This window comes from Pistacia vera, unplaced genomic scaffold, assembly GCF_008641045.1.
Source record: "Pistacia vera cultivar Batoury unplaced genomic scaffold, PisVer_v2 Contig555, whole genome shotgun sequence".
Classification (NCBI taxonomy): Eukaryota; Viridiplantae; Streptophyta; class Magnoliopsida; order Sapindales; family Anacardiaceae; genus Pistacia; species Pistacia vera.
This window is the reverse complement of record NW_022196396.1, coordinates 268,452-289,984: the sequence shown is the minus strand read 5'-3', so window position 1 is coordinate 289,984 and position 21,533 is coordinate 268,452. Positions and strand designations below refer to the sequence as shown.

The following is a 21,533-nucleotide window of genomic DNA, read 5'->3' as shown; positions in this document are numbered from 1 at the left end:
CAAAACAAAATATTAGTTCCTTTGTAGAAGTTTTTAAGTAATATAAGTAGAAGCAAATGGAAATCACTGCTGCAAGATAGATTTTACCATTGACAGAAGATTAATTAACTTCAAATTTGTAGAAATTAAAGTGTTAAATGTCCATGAATTCTCGATAAAGTGCACTTAGTGGTGATGGTAAAATTAGTTGATCTTAAACGTAAGAATGGAATAACAATAAAGTCTGGGTAATGTATTTAGCTGTTAGATCAAATACATTATCAGAGCCTATTTGACTTGGTTAGTGTTTTTGATCTTGCATATGGAATGAATCGTGTGAGTTAAAATATAAATTATTGTTGTTTAGAAGTTAAATGTTATTACTGAGCCCTTTCTTATCTGGGATTTGGAGTTTCAAAACAAACGTTCATCGTTCTTCTTCTTGGTTATTGATTTTTCAAAATGAAGCCATGACCATGGAAGCTGTATTATTAGAACAACAATTAATATATTAAAACTGGTCATCACCTACCAGTATAATTGTGACCATGTGCTCATCTTCTCCAACAGTACATTAACCATTATTCAGATATTATATTCAACAGAATGTGAATTATAAAATAAGACATTATTGCAGTCAAGGACTGTGTTCTGCTTTCAAACAAAAAAGTGGGCATATTTTTATTTGCTCTAGGCAACATTCTATTTTAAAACTGGTTTCATTTATGATGGTATTGCTTGCGTGAAATCGCGGCTATATGGTTGATAATACAGCTTCAAAGACTGGCGGTTCTATAATGAACCACTCAACAATAATATATTGACCTGAAAATAACCAAAAAAAATATATATATATTTTAATAATGTAGTCTCTATCTTTACTAAAAAATAAAAATATTGCAGAGACCATTCCTTATGAACAAGAGCTTGCATCTGCATGAGTTTGCACAAGTTTTCTGGTATCTCAAAACTTAAATTGTGAATATTGAAAATTCAGGATGAGGCACCCATCATTTTCAAGTGAGGGCTTGACTAAAGGATAATTATTAGTAAATAGTGATGGCTTGACTGAAGGATAATTATTATTTATTAGAAAATTCATCGTAAACTGAAAACAAGAGACTTTTTTGTTCCAATGAAACAGTTCAAGCCACTTGGTAGTCTTATTAATCACAGTATAAAGAGTAGAAGACATTCTCAGCAGACTAAAATTGACCTTTTTAATAAGCATTAGGATTTGCTAAAAGGTAGGCTTCAATGGCTTTGAACATTCCTGAAGACTTTTCTTTCCCGCCCTTGATTTGCTCTTCCTTGATCTCAAAGTCGCCAACGGTGAAGTACTTGCAGATGGATCCACCATCTGGAGAGGGCGCTACCTTGATCTCATGAGTAATTTTCTCGAGTGAACTCATTAATGCATCACCCTCAATCACAATGTATCAGCAGCTGAAATCCTCTTTGTCTAATGCTTCAACTTTATGCTTCACATAATTGAATTGGCTGCCTGCAATTTAGAAAATAATAAACTAGTCACTTTAGTGCTATCATTTTCTGCTATAATATTGAATTATGAAAAAAATATAGTAGGTATCATAAATTATAATATATGATGTCTAAGTTATTAAGTTGTAAACTAGCCTTCGCCGAAAGTAATTTTCTTGATGCTTCCAGGCCCTCCGTCTCCTTCAATGAGTTCAATGTTTTTAATGGCCTGTGGGACAATCTTAGGGATAAGTTTGTCACCATCGAGGACAAAGGCCTTGAACATCTTAGCTGGAGCGAGTATTGTAGTGACCTCCATTTCATAAGTGAATACACCTCGAAAAACTAACTCAAGTGAAGAAGGAGTCAAATCACATATATGCATTATAACAGCTCACTAAATTAGCAATCTGAGATATATAAGTATAACTCCTAACACTTATATTTATTCATCTAATCAAACGATAGCCATGGAAGCTGCAGCAATATTACAGCAAGAATTAACTAGAGAGTACCACCTACCAGTGTGAATTGAATTTTCAACAACATGTGAATTATAAAATACAAAATTCTGCACATTCAACTTAGATGTGAATTGAGTATTTTTATTTTTTCTACCTTAAATATTCCTTTAAAAAAATATAGTTTTGTTTATAAATACAGGATGCTTGCGTGAAATGTGGTTATATAATTTATAATACTTTCTAAGTCCATCCGGTGATGCTATATTATAGTTATCAAGAAAATAAAGCCAGAACGACTTCCACCTACCCAAAGTTTAGCATAAAGAGAAATTGATACCCAAAAGGTTTAAAAATAACAAACAAGTACTTTCTATCATATTCTGTTAGGGATTTCTATCTGTTAAAAGACAGTATAGTAATTTCATCTACAATCACAAAATTTTTAAATTTTAAATCTTTTTCTCTGTATCTATTCTCACTCCAAGCCCGTTTGCACAGCCCTCTTGCATTATCAATCGATTTTTTGATCGGATCTAGCATTTTTCTGCAAAGTTTGATGATAAACAGTGACACTGGCCCTTGCTGACACGTGTTGAGAATGGAGATCGGTGAGTATTCCAGTATTTTCACTATTTTTATCTTTTAGCAGATAGAAATTTTTAACAGAATATGACGAAAAGTGGATATTTATCATTTTTAAATCTTTTGAGTATCACTTTATCTATATAGTAAACTTTGGGTATGTGTAAGTCATTGCCCCTAAAATAAAATAACAAAACAAATATATGATATTATTAGTTATGAATATTTGATAATTCAGAACAAGGCAGCCATCAACTGAATCGTACGTGATAACTTGATTGAAACCTATCTCATCTTCATTAAATTTGAGGATAGGGATAAAAGATCTTCACAAATCAAGATAACGAAAGATCTTCACGAATCAGACAACTTACAACAATAAATTAATGCATTAAATAAATTTTAAATTTTAAATTTTTCAATATTAGAAGATGGAGGCTTATCCTCTTACTATAGACAGTCGTCCTCATAAGAGGATGGACGTCCATAAATAATTTAGACCAAATTTTTTTAGTTTAAATTATGAATAGACATTCATTCTAGATAAACGATCGTCTATATAATATAGACAAGAGTCTATTTTAAATGAACGATTGTCCAATAATAATAAACGATCATCCATATTTGATGAACAGCCGTTCATTTACGAAATATTTGTTAACGTGATAATAACTCATCTGATTCAGTTGATACGTTATTCGATATAAAAATTTAGTATAAAACGTCGGCGTCCGTAGCATTTTTCCCTTAAATATTCCTTTGAAAAAAATATAGTTTTGTTTATAAGTAAAGGATGCTTGCGTGAAATGTGGTTATATAATTTATAATACTTTCTAAGTCCATCCGGTGATGGTATATTCTGTCAATAAAATAAAATAACAAAACAAATATATGATATTAAATTAATTATGAATGTTTGAAAATAATTCAGAACAAGGCAGTCATCAAACGTGACAGCTTGATTGAAACCTATCTCATCTTCATTAAATTTGAGGATAGGGATGAAAGATCTTCACAGATCAAGAAAACGACAGATCTTCATGAATTATGACAACTTACAAAAGTATTCATAACATTGAACTGAAAAGAGTATAAATAAATAGCTTTCCTCTTTGTTGATGCTCGATTTTGCACCAACGAATTTTTACGTGTATAATATCAATTGACTGTTCGATGCACGTGAAAATAGAATATAAGAAAAGTAAAATAGCTGTAGAGGGAGTTTTTTAAGTGGTTCGGACGTTAAGATAGCAAGTCCTACGTCCACTGGTTTGCATTGATATTAGTGGGTGTCAGGTCACGGTCGCGAGCTGACTTACATCAGACGAAAAAGTCAAAGAAAAGTTTACAAGAGAGAGATTTCTGTTTCTTCTTTTTGTATGTAAAATGGCCGAATCCCCTTAATGAAGGGGTCTTCCCTATTTTATACTGAATCGAAGCGTATAATCATCACTAAATCCGTGGTTTGGTGTAATTGTCAGTACATAATCTAGCTTTATGTCCCATTTCCCTTTTTCCAAGCTGACATCGCACGACTTGTTGCAGGAGAATGGACGCGTGTGGGCTCCACATCACTTGGCAGGTCTGACGTGTGCGTGCTGCTCTGACGGGAGCAGGTCGCCCTTCACGTGACTTTCCCACGTCAGCCCTTTATTTCCTGGGGCACAACAGAAGCCCCCTAGTTTTTAAGGTTCGAAGGTCGGACCTTGGAAACTAAANAAGAACTCGGCCCGGCCCAGCACTGAGCATAAAATATACCTGGGTTTGGGTATGAAAAATCAGGCCCAGATGTGGATATATTTTATGAAAATTTGAAAATTACAAATAACCCCTGATCAAATTACGTGGACACCTAAGAAATTTTATATAAGGTAACATTATGTGGAACCCCCTGAAAAAACTACTAGCCCCCATACATCTAGTTAAATTTTCAAAAGTACCCTAATCATTTTAACCAAACCTAAGCCTAAAGCCCAGCGTCACAAATCCCACATCAGAAACACATTAGGGAGGTCTTAGGCTTATAAGACCATCTCCAACCTTTTGATGTTAAACACTATTGCATCTCCAACCTACTAAACCAAATATTACACTAAAAAGAATATTTCTTAGAATATTCTCTTTCTTTTTATTTTATTGTAATAATCAACAATTAATCTATTTCACTCATTATTTTTGTATATATTAATTAAATATAGGGAATGATATTTTTATTAAATAATAATTACTTTGAAAATTATACTAATTTAATAAAATTAAGCATTTATTTAATCAAATAAACATTACATTTAATATAGAAAAACATTACATAATATAAAATGATACCAAAAAAAAAAAAAAAAAGATGTATTGTCTTTTAATTTTAGTGTTTTTAAATTAGTGTTAATTTTTATTTTGAGTTATTGTAATTTAATATTTGCATTGAATAAAGTTTTGTTTTTAATTTTTTATCATTTTTTGAATTATATCATTATTATGAATTTATTATTATAAATATTAACATAAATAGTAATCAAATTAAATTAAATACAAATAATCAAATTTGGTGTGATTTTTTGGGTAAAATTTAATAATCCAATTAACTTAATAAAATTTAAAAAAAAAATTAATAGTGCTACAATGCCACGCCAATTTGGTGTGGCGTTACAATGCTACGCCACTTAGCGCTGGGTTGGAGCAAAAACCCACGCCATTTTGGTGTTTTTTACACCAAAATGGCGTGGGTTAGAGATGCCTTAAAGGAGAGTCCCTCCACCTAATGGGTTAAACTTTTAGATGTGAAACTCTCAGCTCGTGACACCAGACAGGTCCGACCTGGGTGTTGAAAACCCTAGCTTTTTCCTGTTTGTGCATTTTTTAAATTGACCACAAGCGATGATGATAAGTACATGTATGTTATTTCATTTATTAGTTGTCAAGATTATAAGAATAAGTTCACTGACCATCCTTAACTTGTAAAATTTCCGAAATACTGTTACTTATAGATGGTGAAGATCAGAGCATCTCATCTGTAAACTATGTGTATTAACCAAACATGGCCTTCTGAAAGTACTAAGTGCTAATAATCCAAAAGACTGAAGTTCAAGTCCTCCTTTCATTAAGAACTCAGCTTAACATAAATAGCACACTTGATGCCCAAATTTGTTTTTTGTGAAAGCATTCAGGAATCTGTCAACTTAACTACGATGAAAACAAAACTTGGAATTGCTTCATCATTTTTATCATCTACAGAACTTGCCAAAACTGTTTTATCTGCTTGTAACTCTTCCATAAAGGGTCATCTTCAAACTCAGTCTATAAATAAGGCCTTAATACCCTTTATCTCTCACTACACAATAACTCTCCACAAACTATATCATTAGTGCTCTTCTTTCCTATTGTTCTCATACAAACACAGATCATAATGGGTGTGTTCACTTATGAAATTAATGGAGGTTGTTACAAAAATCCCTCCAACGAAGATTTTCAAGGCCTTTGTCCTAGATGGTGACAGTCTTATCCCAAGATTGCGCCACAGGCCATTAAGAATGTTGAACTCATTAAAGGAGATGGAGGGCCTGGCAGCATCAAGAAGATTACTTTTGGCGAAGGCTAGTTTACACCATAATCACTTAAACCCCTTATATGTCATATTTTGCTAACCTCTTATATTTCATATTTTGCTAGTAACATTTTCATCTAAAGTAACAAGTGCTTGTTTTACTTGCTTTGTTCATTGCAGGAAGCCAATTTGATTATGTGAAGCATAAGGTTGAAGCTCTAGACAAAGAGAATTTAACCTACAGTTACAGTGTGATTGAAGGTGATGCATTGATGAAATCACTCGAGAAAATTACATATGAGATCAAGATAGCATCTTCTCCAGACGGAGGATCCATCTGCAAAAGCATCAGCCAGTACTATACCGTTGGCGACTTTGAGATCAAGGAAGAGCAAATCAAAGCTGGCAAAGAAAAGTCTTCAGGATTGTTCAAGGCCCTTGAAGCCTACCTTTTGGCAAATCCTGATGCCTAATAAAGTTACCAATATTAGTATGTTGACAGACTGCTTTGGTTAATAAGGCTTGGCGCCAAGTGGCTTGTATTAATTTTCCACTGGACTAAAGAATCTGTCTTTTATCACTTTACAAATAAAAATAAATGGCCATTGCTACCCTAACAAGCACTCAGAAAAAACCTGAAGACAGTACTAAAGATAATATCACAGGCCACTTGGAATCATAATCATGGTAAATGCAATTTGGATAAAATAATATGTAGAATCCACTTATTATGGTAACTGACCAGCTGGTTCTCGTTACACATTTTCTCAAAATGTCACCTTCGATGGTGCTAGCTGTAGCATAATACAAATTTTTCTTTGTCTATTGCTTCCACCTTGTACTTCATGCAACTGGATTTGCCTCCTGTGCTGAATATTGAAAAATCAGACAGTTAATTATGCAACAAATTATAAGATCTGTATGCCGATCACTGTGTTCTAAACTAACATACACAACGATTTTGTGGCCTTCATAGCATTTAAAAACCAAGAAGCACAAAGAAATCAAGAAATAAGATCAACATATTGCATTTTTGACAACTTGTAAAATTTATTAACAGGGACTAGAGGGGGTAAAGATTAAAGTATCCATCTGTAAGCTATGTGCACCGCAACTATCCAACGTGTTAAGTTGATCAATTAGAAAGAACGAAATAATTAATATTCATCAATAGGTAGTTGTGAGAGAATGCCAAATTTTCTTGGGCATCGTAAAACATGAATACAGAATAATATATAACTGTTTGCATGTAGTAGCTGATGTTTTCATGATAAGGGCCATAAAGAAAGAGCTAATAATTCACTTTAGGTAGAGTAATAAAATATTTGTTAAATAATTATTGCTCCTTAAGGCCGGTTAAAAATAATCCAATACAAATATAAGGCCAAACGAGTTGTGCATACCCAAGGTTTGCTATAATGACAAAGTGGTACTTAAAAGGTTTAGAAATAACAAACAAGTACCTTCCGTCATGTGCTATTAGTTATTTCTGTTTGTTAACAGTGAAAAGACTAAAATGCCCTTGAAAGTTTGATATTTTAATTTTTTATAAATTTCTAAAAAAACCCCCTAGGTTTGCTAATTTAACTAAACACTCTCATATGTAAAAAGTTTGTTAAATGACAAAAACACCCCCACCACTCGCAGTGCCAGATTCCGGCCACCACTGTCGAAATCTGGCCGGAAATTGCGTTACAACACAGACCCCGTTGGATCTGTGTCGTAACGCGTCGATCTGGCCTTTTTCGGCCAGATCAACCAAGCCGTCGACGCTACAGATGGAGTTTTGCGGCCACGACGGCCAGATCTAGCCGTAGATCTGGCCAGAAAAGGCCAGATCTGGCCGTAGAGGCCGCAAAACTCCATCGCTGCCTCGAAGGCCAGATCGACACGTTACGACACAAACCCGACGGGTCTGTGTCGTATGGATTTGGCTGGAAAATGCCAGATCTGGCCGTTGAGGCCGCAAAACTCCATCGCTGCCTCAAAGGCCAAATCGACACGTTACGACACAAATCTGACGGGTCTATGTCGTAACGCAATTTCCCGGCTAGTTTCCGACGGTGGTGGTCGGAATCTGGCACTGTGGGTGGTGGGGATGTTTTTATCATTTAACAAACTTTTTATATATGGGGGTGTTTAGTAAATTAGCCAACTTAGGGAGTTTTTTAGAAATTTTTAAATTTATAAAAAAACTAAAATATCAAACTTTTAAGGGCATTTTAGTCTTTTTACTATGAACAAACAGAAATCACTAACAACACATGACGGAAGGTACATGTTTGTCGTTTCCAAAACTTTTAGGTACTAATTTGTCGTTACGGCAAACCTTGGGTATCATTCAGCCCATAAAGATTACATTGAGATGTTGTTTTGTGTATCCTTGTACCAGAGCTTATCTGTAAAGGAACACAACTTGTGGAAGAAAGGATTAAAATAAGATTGGAAATATGAGAATAATTCATATTAGCAATAGGAGTATCATTTCCTATCATAACTAGAAAATTTCTAAATGTACCAAGGTTACGAGAGAGGATGCGTATGTGATATGAGAAGAATATTAGAAGTTAAATTTGTTCCATATCGCCAAGTTGGTAGGCTGTTATGATATATATATATATATAGTTGTACTTCATTTTTTCCTTGAGTTAGTTTTTGAGCGTGAGTTTTACTTAAGAATACATTATGTTTATTATTCTTAGAATAAAAATTATGGCGGATTATAGAGTAATTAAGTCATATTTGGGTTGATGAACTATTAAGTTGCAATATGTTAACTTTGAAATCTTGATCAGCAAAAATAGCCACCTTAGAAATTTACCAAAATGCAGTTTTTTCTGGATTTTTTCCATGAGATGTATCAGTTTTTATACATGGATTATTAAGCATTTAATAGAGAATAAGCACAAAGAAAGAAATAAGATCAGCATATTGCATTTTTACCAACTTGTAAAATTTTATTAACCCGAACTTACGAAGATTTTCTCGATTTATTCGTAGTTTCTTTTGCTTGAGCTTAAGGTTGAATAATCGTTCCCAAAAATTGGAAATGAAAATAAAGTAAATACCAAATACCTAGAAAGGAGGGTTAAAGAAAATCCATTAACCATTAAATATGGAACTTGATTATTTGGTAATGAAATTTGGACAGACATAGATGATCCATCTGTAAACTATTTGCAGTGCAACTATTAAGGAAGTTCTAATGACCCAATAACTCATTTTCAAGTCCTTTCACTTGGTTATTAATAACTTTGTTTAACATGGACTGCCCACTTTGATGCCCAAATTTGTTCTTTGTGCAATCATTCTGGAATTCCAGTTAACTATTCAGAAAAAGATGCAGGTTATATAGTACAAAACTTGGAATCAATTTATGCAATTACAGAAAAATATTGCTTGAAGAACTATTGATGTTATCTAACCACATTGGAAGTATCCAATAAAATATGAAAAAGTTGCCCAAATTTTCTTCCATCTGCCAGAGAAACTGCAAACTCGAGTGTATAAAAAAGGCCTCAATTTCCTTGATCTCTCACCATTAAAGCTTTCTAAGAACCAATCAACCTTCCTCCTCATTTTCATTGTCCTTGTTTCAATTATCTCTAAACACAAAGGTTATAATGGGTGTGTTCACTTATGAAATGGAGGTGGTTACAAAAATCCCCCCAACTAAGATATTCAAGGCCTTTGTCCTTGAAGGTGACAGTCTCATCCCCAAGATCGTGCCACAGGCCATTAAGAATGTTGAATTCATTCAAGGAGATGGAGGGCCAGGCAGTATCAAGAAAATTACTTTTGGCGAAGGCTAGTTTACACTATAATCACTTAATCATCTTATGTCATACTTTTGCAAGTAACATAAATCCAATTTAACAAGTGCTTGTTTTACTTGTCTTTTGTCAATTGCAGGAAGCCAATTTGACTATGTGAAGCATAAGGTTGAAGCATTAGACAAAAAGAATTTGACCTACAGTTACAGTGTGATTGAGGGTGATGCACTGATGAAATCACTTGAAAAAATCACTTATGAGATCAAGATATCATCTTCTCCAGACGGTGGATCCATCTGCAAAAGCATCAGCAAGTACTATACCGTTGGCGACTTTGAGATCAAGGAAGAGCAAATCAAAGCTGGCAAAGAAAAGTCTTCAGGATTGTTCAAGGCCCTTGAAGCCTACCTTTTGGCAAATCCTGATGCCTAATAAAGTTACCAATATCAGTATGTTGAGAGACTCTGTTTTGGTTAATAAGGCTTGGCGCCAAGTGGCTTGTAATTTTCCACTAGAATAAAGAGTCTTTATTGTATCACTTCACAAATAAATATATGAAAATAATAATAATAATAATAAATTCTTGCGGTTAAGCTATATATATATATATGACACTAGAAAACGATGAGTGTATTGTCTTGAGATTATATCAAGAATAGTTAATGTAGATCAAACTGGGAACTTGATTAAAATATCCAACAGAATGGCAATTTATTGAGACACTCACCTTATAATTGGTGCATATTTATTGAACAAACTCTAGCTTTCAAGCTTCGACCAGACATTTAAACCAAAACATGGTGAATAAACAAAAAGAAAAGAAAATATCACAGTATGACAGAATCCTGAATAGCGACCAATTCGAAACTGGTTAAGTGAACTTTAGGCATAGAGGTCAGGGTTTGCCAAGAGATGTGCTTCCACAACCTTGTACAATTCCACTGCTTTTTCTTGGCTTGCCTTGAAGACTTCTTCTTTAATTTCATGATCACCCTTTGTATGGTATTCACTGGCCACCTTACAAACGCTTCCACCATTGTCAGAAGAAGCCTCGAATTTAACCTCGTACACAATTGATTCAAGCTTATCCCCCAAACTGTCGCCTTCAATCAAAGTGTACTTGCACACAAAGTTCTCTTTGTCGAGTACGTCGATCCTGTGCTTCACATACTTGTAGTAACTTCCTGTCAATCACATTAATCAAAGTGCCATCAGTTCATCTTAATGTTAAAAAATACAAAGCAATACGTTCATTAAGAAAAATTCATTTCACCGGACTAACCATCTGGGAAGTTTATTAGCTNAAAATAGATTAGAGAAGTGATTTTTAGCATCCACCTACTTAATCAACGAGCAATGTAATTTAAATCCTACCAAATTTCTTTCTATATCTCGATAATATTTTTTGGGAAAACTAGTTAAAAACTTTTGACAAATTCAATACGTTTATTTAATCGGTTTAGTAGATAAAACCATTCATTTAGTTTTGTTCCATTTTTACCCCTCCACAACTTACCTACCCTCACTCTAGCAACTCTAGCATTAGAGGCATTAGAGTCAGTCTAGCACTAGAGTAGCGGCTCCACTTGACTTGAGCATTAGAACCTTTTTTTTTTTTTACAATTATTCTCCACATTATCCTTAGAAATTAAATATTAAAATTTCTTTAAACTAATAGATAAATTAGCTAATTATATTTTATAAAAAAATAAAATAAATGTTTTTGAAAAGGAATAGTAAATGTATATAAAATTTATTGTAACTTCGTAAAAATAAGAAATGTAATAAAAATATTAATATATTTTTTTCACTTTAATGCTAGAGTTGACTAGAATCCAGCATTAGTAGAGATGGCAATGGGCTCCATATTTTTGGGTATCTAGCCCTGCTTAAAAAGCTCGGGCTTTACCCTAGGTCGCGGGTTTAGGCTTGGGCTTAGGCCTAGGCCTGATTTTAAGGCCCGACCTCAAGTACGGACCGAGCTTAGGTATGTCTTCCGGCCTAGCCCACCAATTTTAGTATTAATTATACTAAATTACTCTTATATTATATATTTAATTACAAGATTATCCTACATATATATATTCATTTTTTCCAAACCCTACATGGATGGATAGATGCACTTTGTGGAAAGTTATTTATATATTTGGTGAGTATTCAAAAATAAATTAATATTTAAAAATTGTTTCCTGAATTAAAAATATAAAAAAATTGAAATTTATTAATATTTAAAAATTCACATTATAAAAATGAGCAGGCTTGGGTCGGGCCTGAGGTTACAAAAAGCCTATCGAGCTAGGCTTGGGTTTTACTTATCATACCCGTGATCGGGTTGGGTTGGGCTTGAGCCTTTGTCATGAGGTCAGGCTTGGGCTTGGCCCAAGAGGTACCTGGTCTCGGACCGACCCACTGCCATCACTAAGCATTAGAGTGGAGCCACTTGGTGCTAAAGTGAAGACGGCAAAAGTAGAAAGAAATTGGATAGAAGATCTTATTTACTAAGCAAATTAAGGAAGATTTATTTCTATTTTCTTACAAAATAATATATATATTAAACTTATAATAAATAATAAGGGTCTTTATTTTTTTAATACACCCATGTTTTAAAAATTCTGTGTTTTTTTTTTTTTTTTNTAACTCGGTTTTGTTTTTAGAGTGATCAAAAGTATTCTATAGGATTGACAAATATTACTCTCCAATGAAACTCTCATATTTCCTGAATGCCGCCAGAATCACTTTCAAAATTTGACTTATAATTAGAGATGAGTAGTGAATTTTTTAGGTCTATAATAATCTCTCCTCTCTACAAATCTTTCAAGATCCTGCACAATGCTGCTTTTAAGATCTGGCTCAGTGGCAAGTGTATCAGATGTTGCAGGATGATCAAGATTAGAGATGGGCATTTGCCCCGGGCCTGCGAGGATCCGTCCTGACCCGGCCCATGGTCCTTAGTTATGTCCCCGCATCCGGGGACGGGCCGAAGAAAGGGATAGTGCAATCCCCGCCCCCCTGGAGCCCCGGCTGCCCCGCTTTTTTTAGATTTTTTTCGTTTTTTGTTTCCTTTACAAAATTGTATATAAAGTTAAAGTTTAAATCATAATTTTAAGTAATGTATCTAAATTTATGATATATACTTTTATAATATTTTATAATGTTTGTATTAAATTTATAGAAAAGTAATTTAAACGAGGGAGTTTAATAATTAAATATATGTATTATTACTTTGTGAATTTCACAAAGTAATAATACATGGGACATGGCCCAAAAATAAATTTAATTAGATTATTACAATTTACACACCAATATAAGAACATATACAATTGCTTAACAACTTACAAATTACACAAATTCAATTATCCTTGTAATTAATTAATTGATCGATTAAATATGATGTTAAACTTAATCAAATGATGGGATTTGTCCCTTCCACATATGGACTAATTTTATTAGTTGTAGTGGACATAGTGTTTTATGAATTAATTTATCAATTTACCTAGTAAATTATGTTAAGATTGAATTTAGTTATGTTAATTTCATGAAAAATTAATTAATTAACATGGCTAACTAAACCTAAGCCTCCATACAATTGAATAACTAAGCAATTTACCTAATAAATTATGTTAAGATTGAATATAATTATTGTATTAATTCTTGATTTCTTGTTGGAGTTGTCTGAGTACTCCAGCGGCAACAATCCAACATTTTAACTTTCTGTAAATGGGCCCTGGCTTTTTCCAGTCGTTCAATGGCCCCTCCCTGTCATTCTTTTGAATTTCAAATAGTATTTAAGATCTTTAGTTTTCGATTATCTAATAAATTACTTAATGAAAGTAGATTATCGTTCCAACTATTTCGAAATTGGATGACATTTAACTTTAACAAATTGTTAAGCAATTAGAAATATATGGTTTACAAGCTTTTTGAACTGTGAATGACATAGACACATAGTTGCAACAATGTAGCCTAAATGATGATTATATTTTATTGTTTGAAATCCATGAGTATGTTCCAATTTTTACCAAGAAATAGTTATTCACCATATTCAATTATTCATATCAATTTGCTTTTTAAATCTTAATTTAAATTTTACAAGAAATTGTTAGATTTTATATTTTCTTACCTTAAATTATGTCTTTTTAATTAATTAAGTCAATTAACTATTGAAATTAAACTGTCAAATTGTTAAATATAATACTTATCAATATACTAGTTTTTCACAATTAAAATAATTAATTTAACGGAAAGTTTTGATTTACACGGGGCAAAAATCCCCGTGAAGCCCCAGTTATCGAGACGGGACGGGTATGGTCATGATTTTGTCCCTGCGAGCCAGGGATGGTCATGAGAAAAATCCCTGCCTGCGGGGATGGGCCGGGGATGGTCCTCAGAGAGGGTAACGGGGATGGGCCCAGGGCATGGGTTCCTCGGCTTGCGCCCATCTCTAATCAAGATTCACCGGTACCCACATATGGTTCACGAAGCCGAAACAAGCATAATCAGGATCAAGAGTGAAGATTTTTGAGCTCTTGCTCTCCTGCTTCATTGACTTAGCGTCTTTGTATTTATGAGGGAAGGTGAGTTCGAAAGCCCTAATCTCGAGTCCATGACTACTAGATTTCTGAACGAGTTTGGGGTTTACTGGTCTACAGACAAAAACCCACTTGAGTTTAACTCCATTAAAGACATCGACTACTTCTTCATCCATTCCTAATTAAATTTGGATTGGATAAACAAGTTTACTATTTGCTCAAATGGAGGGAAAAGCTACTGGTTTGGCGATACTATTTTTTATCGCTCAAACAGAACTGGATTTCATTGGCTTTGGGCTTCCTACGCGGTAAAATCTTAATCTTAAAATCACCCGATTCTTAGAGTTTACACTATGAGCTATACACTTTGGGCCCAAACAATATAAGATTACCCCGAGGATAATGTAGGACAAGCCCGAAAAGACAATATAAAGCAAAAACCCTAACCTATAGTCTCCAAGTCCAACCACCCTGAACCTTCAAGCGTTCACTTTGCACCAGTAAGAAGAGTATCCAGGAGACCCCATTGATCGCTCAACATACAATGAAGATATATTTGAAGAATGGGACGTTCGGCCTAATAGTTGGTTAACTGAGAGCTGCATTAAGAGATGTCAAATATCCCAAGCTATTATTGTTTGAAGAAGAGTAATATTGCGTAATAACACTGCCACATATAATATATTCAAAACAGTTTGAAACTATGTCATGTTTAATTAACAAAATTACAGGAGTAGAAAGAAGAAAATACNTGTTTGGATTAAAATAATTAATTAAATAATTAGTATGACTCTAAGTTTGTTTTTGTTATTAATTTAAGTTTGATTATAAAACACTTCCGTTTCTTAATATGCCATAAGTTGTCATATTATAATATTATAATTAATTAAAAATCTAATCATTTAATTAAGTAATGGTTATCAATTTATTATATATGATCACCATAGATATGCTTAGAATTTGAAAATTAAGTAAATCCTAATTATATAATTCTAGTAATAAACACCCTTTCAATGGCCAATCATACACTAAATTAATCAAATAATTAATGAATCCATGTGTTGACTAATCTATTTCGATTCTCTTAATGACGTACCTCAAAACTTTATAATATTTAATAGCTTTTACAATAAGATTAATTTTATAAATAATATCTAAAATTATATGCTAAAATAAATTTATCATACAAGAACGTAATGATATATACAAACTTTGGATTATATTTGGCAACTACTTTGATTTAAAATTTTATATATAAAATCTATTTTCCAAAAACATTTTAAGTACATTTTTTAGTAAAAAAAATACCATTTACAGAAAAAACATGTTTCTTTGGAAACCCAGTACACATAATTTTCTCAATTTTTTTAAAATCAATTTCAACTAATTTAAATAGAAATATTATTATTTCAACTACTTAGAATATTTATTATTTTAACAGATAATTAATTATTTAATTAAACTTATTTTAAATAATAATAATAATAAGAAAAAGAAAAAGAAATTCACCTGTTTTCAGAAAAAACATTTTCAACATTCTCAAAAAAACAGAAAGTTTCATTTTCTTGCAAATACCCCCCCTCAGAAAAACAAAATTGTTTTCCAAGTGTTCATATGATTTTCCGAGTCATTCACGGCGTGAGTCTCTTTGTCTTCTCCCTTCTTCTTCTTCTTCTTCTTCACCTACAAAAACCCCTCAAAACGAACCATTTCAAGCTGACTCTGAGCTGAAACAAAATGAAGAAACTAAAGACTTATTACATGCAAATACGACACAACAATACTCACCAAACGACAGTCGAAAGAAAATGGATTTTCCCTCTGGCAATCGGCTCAATAGTCTCTTTGTTCCTCCTCTTTCTCACCACTTTAACTTCACCAGACGGCACTCCGTTTCTGCCTTTTTATCGTTCAATTTCGTTTTCTGGGTCTTCAGTTTTTGTTGAATCTAAACTTCAGACTATTCCCATTTTAAACCTCCCTCCGCCTCCGCGTTTCGCTTACATGATCTCTGGATCTGTGGGCGACGGTAACATGATAAAACGCACTCTTTTGGCGCTGTATCATCCAAATAATGTTTATGTTCTTCATTTGGATAGGGCGTCGTCTGATGCCGAGCGTTTAGATCTAAAGAACTTTGTCAATGAGCACCCTTTATTTGTGCAATTTGGGAATGTTAAGGTGATTGCTAAGGCCAATCTCGTGACTTATAGAGGCCCGACAATGGTAGCCAATACGTTACATGGGGCTGCTATTTTGTTGAGGGAAGGTGGAGAATGGGATTGGTTTATTAATCTTAGTGCGTCTGATTATCCACTTGTGACTCAAGATGGTTAGTGAATTTTGTTTTTCTTTTTTTGAGATTAATGATGTTTGTGAATCTGGGTTTGGTTTAGTTTTGATTAAGTTCGGTGGGATTGATCTAACTGTGATTAGTGAAGTGAGGTGTTTTTTGTTGTTAAATTGTGGTTTTTTAATCTGAGTTTCGATCTGTTTTTGATTAATTTTGGTTTGTTTCCGTGGGTTTGTGCTTGTTAGATCTCCTGCATACGTTTTCCTATTTGCCGAGGGATCTGAATTTCATTGATCATACTAGTAATATTGGGTGGAAAGAGTGAGTTTTGATTCACTTTGTTTTGTGTTTTTGTTGGTTTTGATTTTAATTTTGGACCTCACTTGTGTAGTCTGATTGTGCGTGTGGTAGGTTCCAGAGGGCGAAACCGATAATTGTAGATCCAGGGTTGTATATGACAAAGAAAGCTGATGTATTTTGGGTTACACAGAAGAGGAGTGTACCATCTGCATTCAAACTCTTTACAGGTGCAAATTTTAGCTTTTTTAAGTGGTTTTTGTTTATGCATAAATACTCTTGTTTATGTCTCTTACTATGACTTATTATCTATTTATTTTGTACATTGTTTGAAATTTGTTTCGTTTTAAATTTTCACTTGTGAACTTGTTTGTCAATGTGAAGATGAGATTTTGAAAAAGTTGTCAAGAAAACTGGGAACTTATGCAAGATAAATGGTTGAGAGCTGCTGAGTTGTGCAGGCGTTTTTTAGTTTACTGCCATTGATAATTATGAAGGTTCTAACAGTGTCAGGGTCCATTGACTGAATCATAATATATGGATATCTTTCTCATAATATAGTGTGGATGCATCAATTTTGCATGAGTTTGGTAATATATGATTTTTTTTTGGGATCTCAATTGAAATGGGATTTCTTAGAAAAGTTGAGACAGTTCAGAGAACTAAATCCAAATTTTGATCTAAAACAGGGGACAGATATGTTGAAGAGCTGCTTAAAATCATACAAGTTTTCCATGTTATCTGAATTGGTAGATTCATGTTGTGAATTTAGCATTAGTTGGAATGAAAATTATAACTGGAGGGTTGGCAGGTTTTTTGTCAAAATACAGGTGTTATGCTGGCTGGGATGAGTCTTATTTTTTCTTCTTTACCAACAGTTGCAGAATTAAGGAAACAATATATAACTTTTCTCAAATAATTTGAACTAGGTAAAATTTAGTAGGGAATTCTTGTCCTTTATGACTTCGACATTCTTTCTAATACTCGGCCTTGTAATCCTAGTAATGGTAAATGACCCACTTTTTAGTTGTTGTCATGTTAAAATTAGTTGATCTGATTCTTCAAGGTTAGAACCCACAGCATCAAGGTCATATACATGTTACCTGCATTCAGCTGAATCATGCACTTTTGTGTAACATTTTGCTACCCCTTATGCGCTTGAAACATATATAGATATCTTCTTAGAGATGATTACTGTTTTTGCACAAATTATATATTAGAACAGAATGGCAGGGAAAGTGAGTAATAATTTAGTTGGTCGACAAGTTTGGGGAACTCATCATCTATTTTGACTGTCTTTTTACGTGAAGTTATTTGGAAGAAGCATGTTGAATGAATTATTATGTGATGCTATGATGTAACTTGCCCTTTAGGATAGGTGCATAGCATTGATTTTCTATGGCTTTGCTTGTTCATAGGGATCACAATATTTTCTAAGATCATATCTTTGCTCAAGTTGCATTTACTTTGTGAGATGATTTGACCATTTGTTCTCTAATTGCTTCACAATAGTGTATGTTATTCTCAACTATCATGTGATATTTCATATTTCATCAGTCATTGGTAAATTTCATTTGTTAATTTCAGAATTGTAGTTCCTGTCCCTTTACTAGTTTGATACTTTGTTTCTATTAGCCTCTACTAGGTTATGTTTAGTAGCTTGTCTTCCTTAAGTCGGGTTTGAACAAAGCTCATATACTTGAATGGTGCTTGACACTTGAGGTTCTTACTAGGTCCCAGTTGCAAATCATATTACTTTTTGTGGGTGGGTTGCTGAAACCAAACGTATACATTTTTCTGTCATAGGTTCTGCTTGGATGGCACTTTCTCGGCCTTTTATTGATTACTGCATCTGGGGATGGGACAACCTACCACGGACTGTCCTTATGTACTATTCAAATTTCTTATCATCTCCAGAAGGTTACTTCCACACTGTCATTTGTAATGCTCAAGAGTTTCGTAACACCACTGTCAATACTGACCTCCATTTCATATCATGGGACAACCCTCCTAAGCAGCATCCTCACTACCTTAACGTTGCTGACATGAAAAGGATGGTTGACAGCAATGCCCCATTTGCGAGGAAGTTCCCTCGCGACAATCCTGTGCTTGACAAAATTGATTCTGAGCTCTTGTCCCGAGGTCCAGGAATGGCTACTCCTGGTGGTTGGTGCATAGGAACAGGGGCAAACGGAACAGATCCGTGTTCTCTTATTGGTAATGTCACTAGCCTCAGGCCTGGCCCTGGAGCAAAACGGCTTGAAAATTTGATAAGCTCTCTGTTATCAAGTGAGAAATTCCGGCCAAGACAGTGCAAGTAACAAGAACCTAAGTCAACTTTAGCAGGTGCTTCCCATATATTTTGGGTTAGTCTATATCAGAAGACGGATATGACCAAGTAATCAGTTTACCTACTAGTAGGGGAGATAGAAATTAAGCATGCAGAAAGTATACACGATCTCTGGTTTATAGGGGTGGATTCTCTGGTTGGTTTATACAGTCACACGAAAGAGATGGATTTGCCGGAAAGATTTCAGCTACAGACCCAGGAGTACACCTGTAATATTCCGGTGTAAGTGACCGAGCTTATCTGTCTTAGTATCCCAATTTCTTTGCCCTTTTCATTTAGTACACGCATTTGCCTTGATCCAACACCAAGCTTGTTCAGGACTTTGATGTAATGGAAGAGCATTTGACTGAAATAGTGTTAGAAAAAGAAAATTCACGGAAAAGATCATATAACAAACGAAAATTCTTAGAAAATTTTGTTATTTGCCTTGTGTATTAATGAGTTGCTTCTACTTGCTCGGTTACTAACTATATGGTTGATCTGATCGTTGATTCCATTTCCATATCAGGCAAAAGAAACGTCTAGGTTTATTGTGATGACTTGGTATTGGTTTATGGTTATGATTTTAGGCCAACGTTGAACCATCGAGTCCGAAGTCGAGAATCGTTTAAGTAGATTTAATGGTTCAATTGAGAGGTAACGTTTTTTGTTATCTCAAACGTAATAGAATCTCGGTAGTGAAATTAAATTATAACTTGAAAGAATTGATTTGACGGTTAAAAATATTTGTTTCTTTTCTTGAGTGTTTGAGTTTAAACTTTGGGGTTATTTATCACAATAACATTATGATTTATTTGGTTCTTTAAGTTCGTAAGGTGTTTAATAGATCTTGAGGATTACTTGAGATGTAAGCAAACTTATCTAAACAGCTTGGTTATCAAAATAAAAAAGAAAAAAGAAAATTAAATTACCTTTGGAATTTCCATTGACCATTGGATTGTGACAGTAATGAAACAGTCAATCAACGTTGGATTGAGTTGCTGTTGGGTATTTGTGTAGCAATAAGTTTAGGATTTTGGGCCTTGTTCATGACCCCATTTATCTTTTATTGGTAACCCAATTTGGATTTTATATATTTTAAACCGCACAATGTTATTTATATCTCAGAATACAACCCCATTTAACAACAGCAATTGCGATCAAAAGAGTCACTAATACATAAATAAATGGTTTATTAACAAACGGACAACATGATATACAATAATAAACTCACTGCTAATCCTTTGAATCCAGTATCGAAGGGAATCATCCCCAGACAATGAATGTTCTTATTCAAACCTTTAAACCAACCCATCACGGAGAGTTATTTTTCTTGAAAACTTGCTTCAGATATAAAACTTTTTGAGTATTTAGGGATGTTCTTGTCGTTCACTACAACGTATCTTGATAACAAATTCCTACTTCTGAAACGCATATCGTTCGTTCTGCTCGTAACAATCCAATCAGTTTATCAAGTAAAAAAACAGACATTTCATATTCTGAAACCCGCTCTTTTTATTGATTGCCAGCTTTTAAATTAAGAAACCACAAACACAACTAGTTCAATTAACATACGTATAACCTCATCTGTGTGAGAATATAAAGAATTTGAAAGTTTTAAGGGATTACCAAATGATTAAAACTTATGGGAAATCAGTTGTTTGTTCATATTGTGTACAAGAGTTGTTTAAAGCATAAATGAAACATTCATCAAAGCAAGAAAAGAACACACTCATTTTTACATGGTTCGGCAACATGTCTACATCCATGAGACCCAAGTTCAGAAGAAACAAATCCACTATGTAGAGTTCAAATACAAAGCAAGAAAAGTATAGTTGCAAAACACTCCATGTTTTCAACACTTCAATCTTCTCTTCTTTGATTGAACTTCAAGCCACCATAGCAAGCTTCACACATGAGACCACCAGGTCGCGTTTGAACTCCTCTCAAGTTTCAACAATGAAGACCAATCTTTGGAATAGCAGCTTGCACACATCCAAGCATCAACATGGAACCATGTTGCAGGATCGTCACAACAAAGACAATGTAAGAAAAGCTAATTTTAAACCTACCAAAGCATATGAGAAACCATAAACGAAAACAAAAACCTTAGAAGATATTCAGTGATGAATAAGAGGCAATTAGGTTTCTTAATGAAGATGCCATAAAAGTATGAATATACAGAGAACAAGTTGACTAAGGTTGGGGGACAAAAAAGTTAAAGTAAAACTTTTGTGTTTTTCTTTTTGCACAAAAAATTTGGG

General features: G+C 33.7%; 3 protein-coding genes and 2 pseudogenes across 3 annotated transcripts; 3 read left to right on the top strand and 2 right to left on the bottom strand.

Moving 5' to 3' along the window:
• Positions 1-1,199: 1,199 nt before the first annotated feature.
• On the bottom strand, positions 1,200-1,846 carry LOC116108140 (annotated as a pseudogene).
• A 4,064-nt stretch (positions 1,847-5,910) lies between these two features.
• LOC116108156 lies at positions 5,911-6,659 on the top strand (annotated as a pseudogene).
• A 3,005-nt stretch (positions 6,660-9,664) lies between these two features.
• LOC116108157 (major allergen Pru ar 1-like) lies at positions 9,665-10,253 on the top strand. Its single transcript, XM_031394432.1, has 2 exons — positions 9,665-9,855; positions 9,961-10,253. The coding sequence occupies exons 1-2, from the start codon at positions 9,672-9,674 to the stop codon at positions 10,251-10,253; spliced, it is 477 nt and encodes a 158-aa protein (XP_031250292.1). The 5' UTR covers positions 9,665-9,671.
• Positions 10,254-10,507: 254 nt separating this feature from the next.
• Positions 10,508-14,526, bottom strand: LOC116108139 (pathogenesis-related protein STH-2-like). The gene is made up of 3 exons (XM_031394415.1): positions 14,278-14,526; positions 11,104-11,122; positions 10,508-11,005 (listed from the first exon to the last, which is right to left on the bottom strand). Exons 1-3 carry the CDS (start codon positions 14,524-14,526, stop codon positions 10,704-10,706), a joined length of 570 nt encoding a protein of 189 aa, XP_031250275.1. The 3' UTR covers positions 10,508-10,703.
• Positions 14,527-16,021: 1,495 nt separating this feature from the next.
• LOC116108164 (beta-glucuronosyltransferase GlcAT14B-like) lies at positions 16,022-19,642 on the top strand. Its single transcript, XM_031394435.1, has 4 exons — positions 16,022-16,682; positions 16,889-16,964; positions 17,055-17,170; positions 18,747-19,642. The coding sequence occupies exons 1-4, from the start codon at positions 16,088-16,090 to the stop codon at positions 19,259-19,261; spliced, it is 1,302 nt and encodes a 433-aa protein (XP_031250295.1). The 5' UTR covers positions 16,022-16,087; the 3' UTR covers positions 19,262-19,642.
• Positions 19,643-21,533: the final 1,891 nt, after the last annotated feature.

Bases quoted from the DNA above. Each gene is read 5' to 3' on its own strand.
- LOC116108157 (XM_031394432.1), top strand. From the start codon at position 9,672: ATGGGTGTGTTCACTTATGAAATGGAGGTGGTTACAAAAATCCCCCCA. The intron at 9,856-9,960 runs GCTAGTTTACAC...TGTCAATTGCAG, and splicing joins GAAAATTACTTTTGGCGAAG to GAAGCCAATTTGACTATGTG.
- LOC116108164 (XM_031394435.1), top strand. From the start codon at position 16,088: ATGAAGAAACTAAAGACTTATTACATGCAAATACGACACAACAATACT. The intron at 16,683-16,888 runs GTTAGTGAATTT...TGTGCTTGTTAG, and splicing joins TCCACTTGTGACTCAAGATG to ATCTCCTGCATACGTTTTCC. The intron at 17,171-18,746 runs GTGCAAATTTTA...TTTCTGTCATAG, and splicing joins TGCATTCAAACTCTTTACAG to GTTCTGCTTGGATGGCACTT.
- LOC116108139 (XM_031394415.1), bottom strand. From the start codon at position 14,526: ATGGATGAAGAAGTAGTCGATGTCTTTAATGGAGTTAAACTCAAGTGG.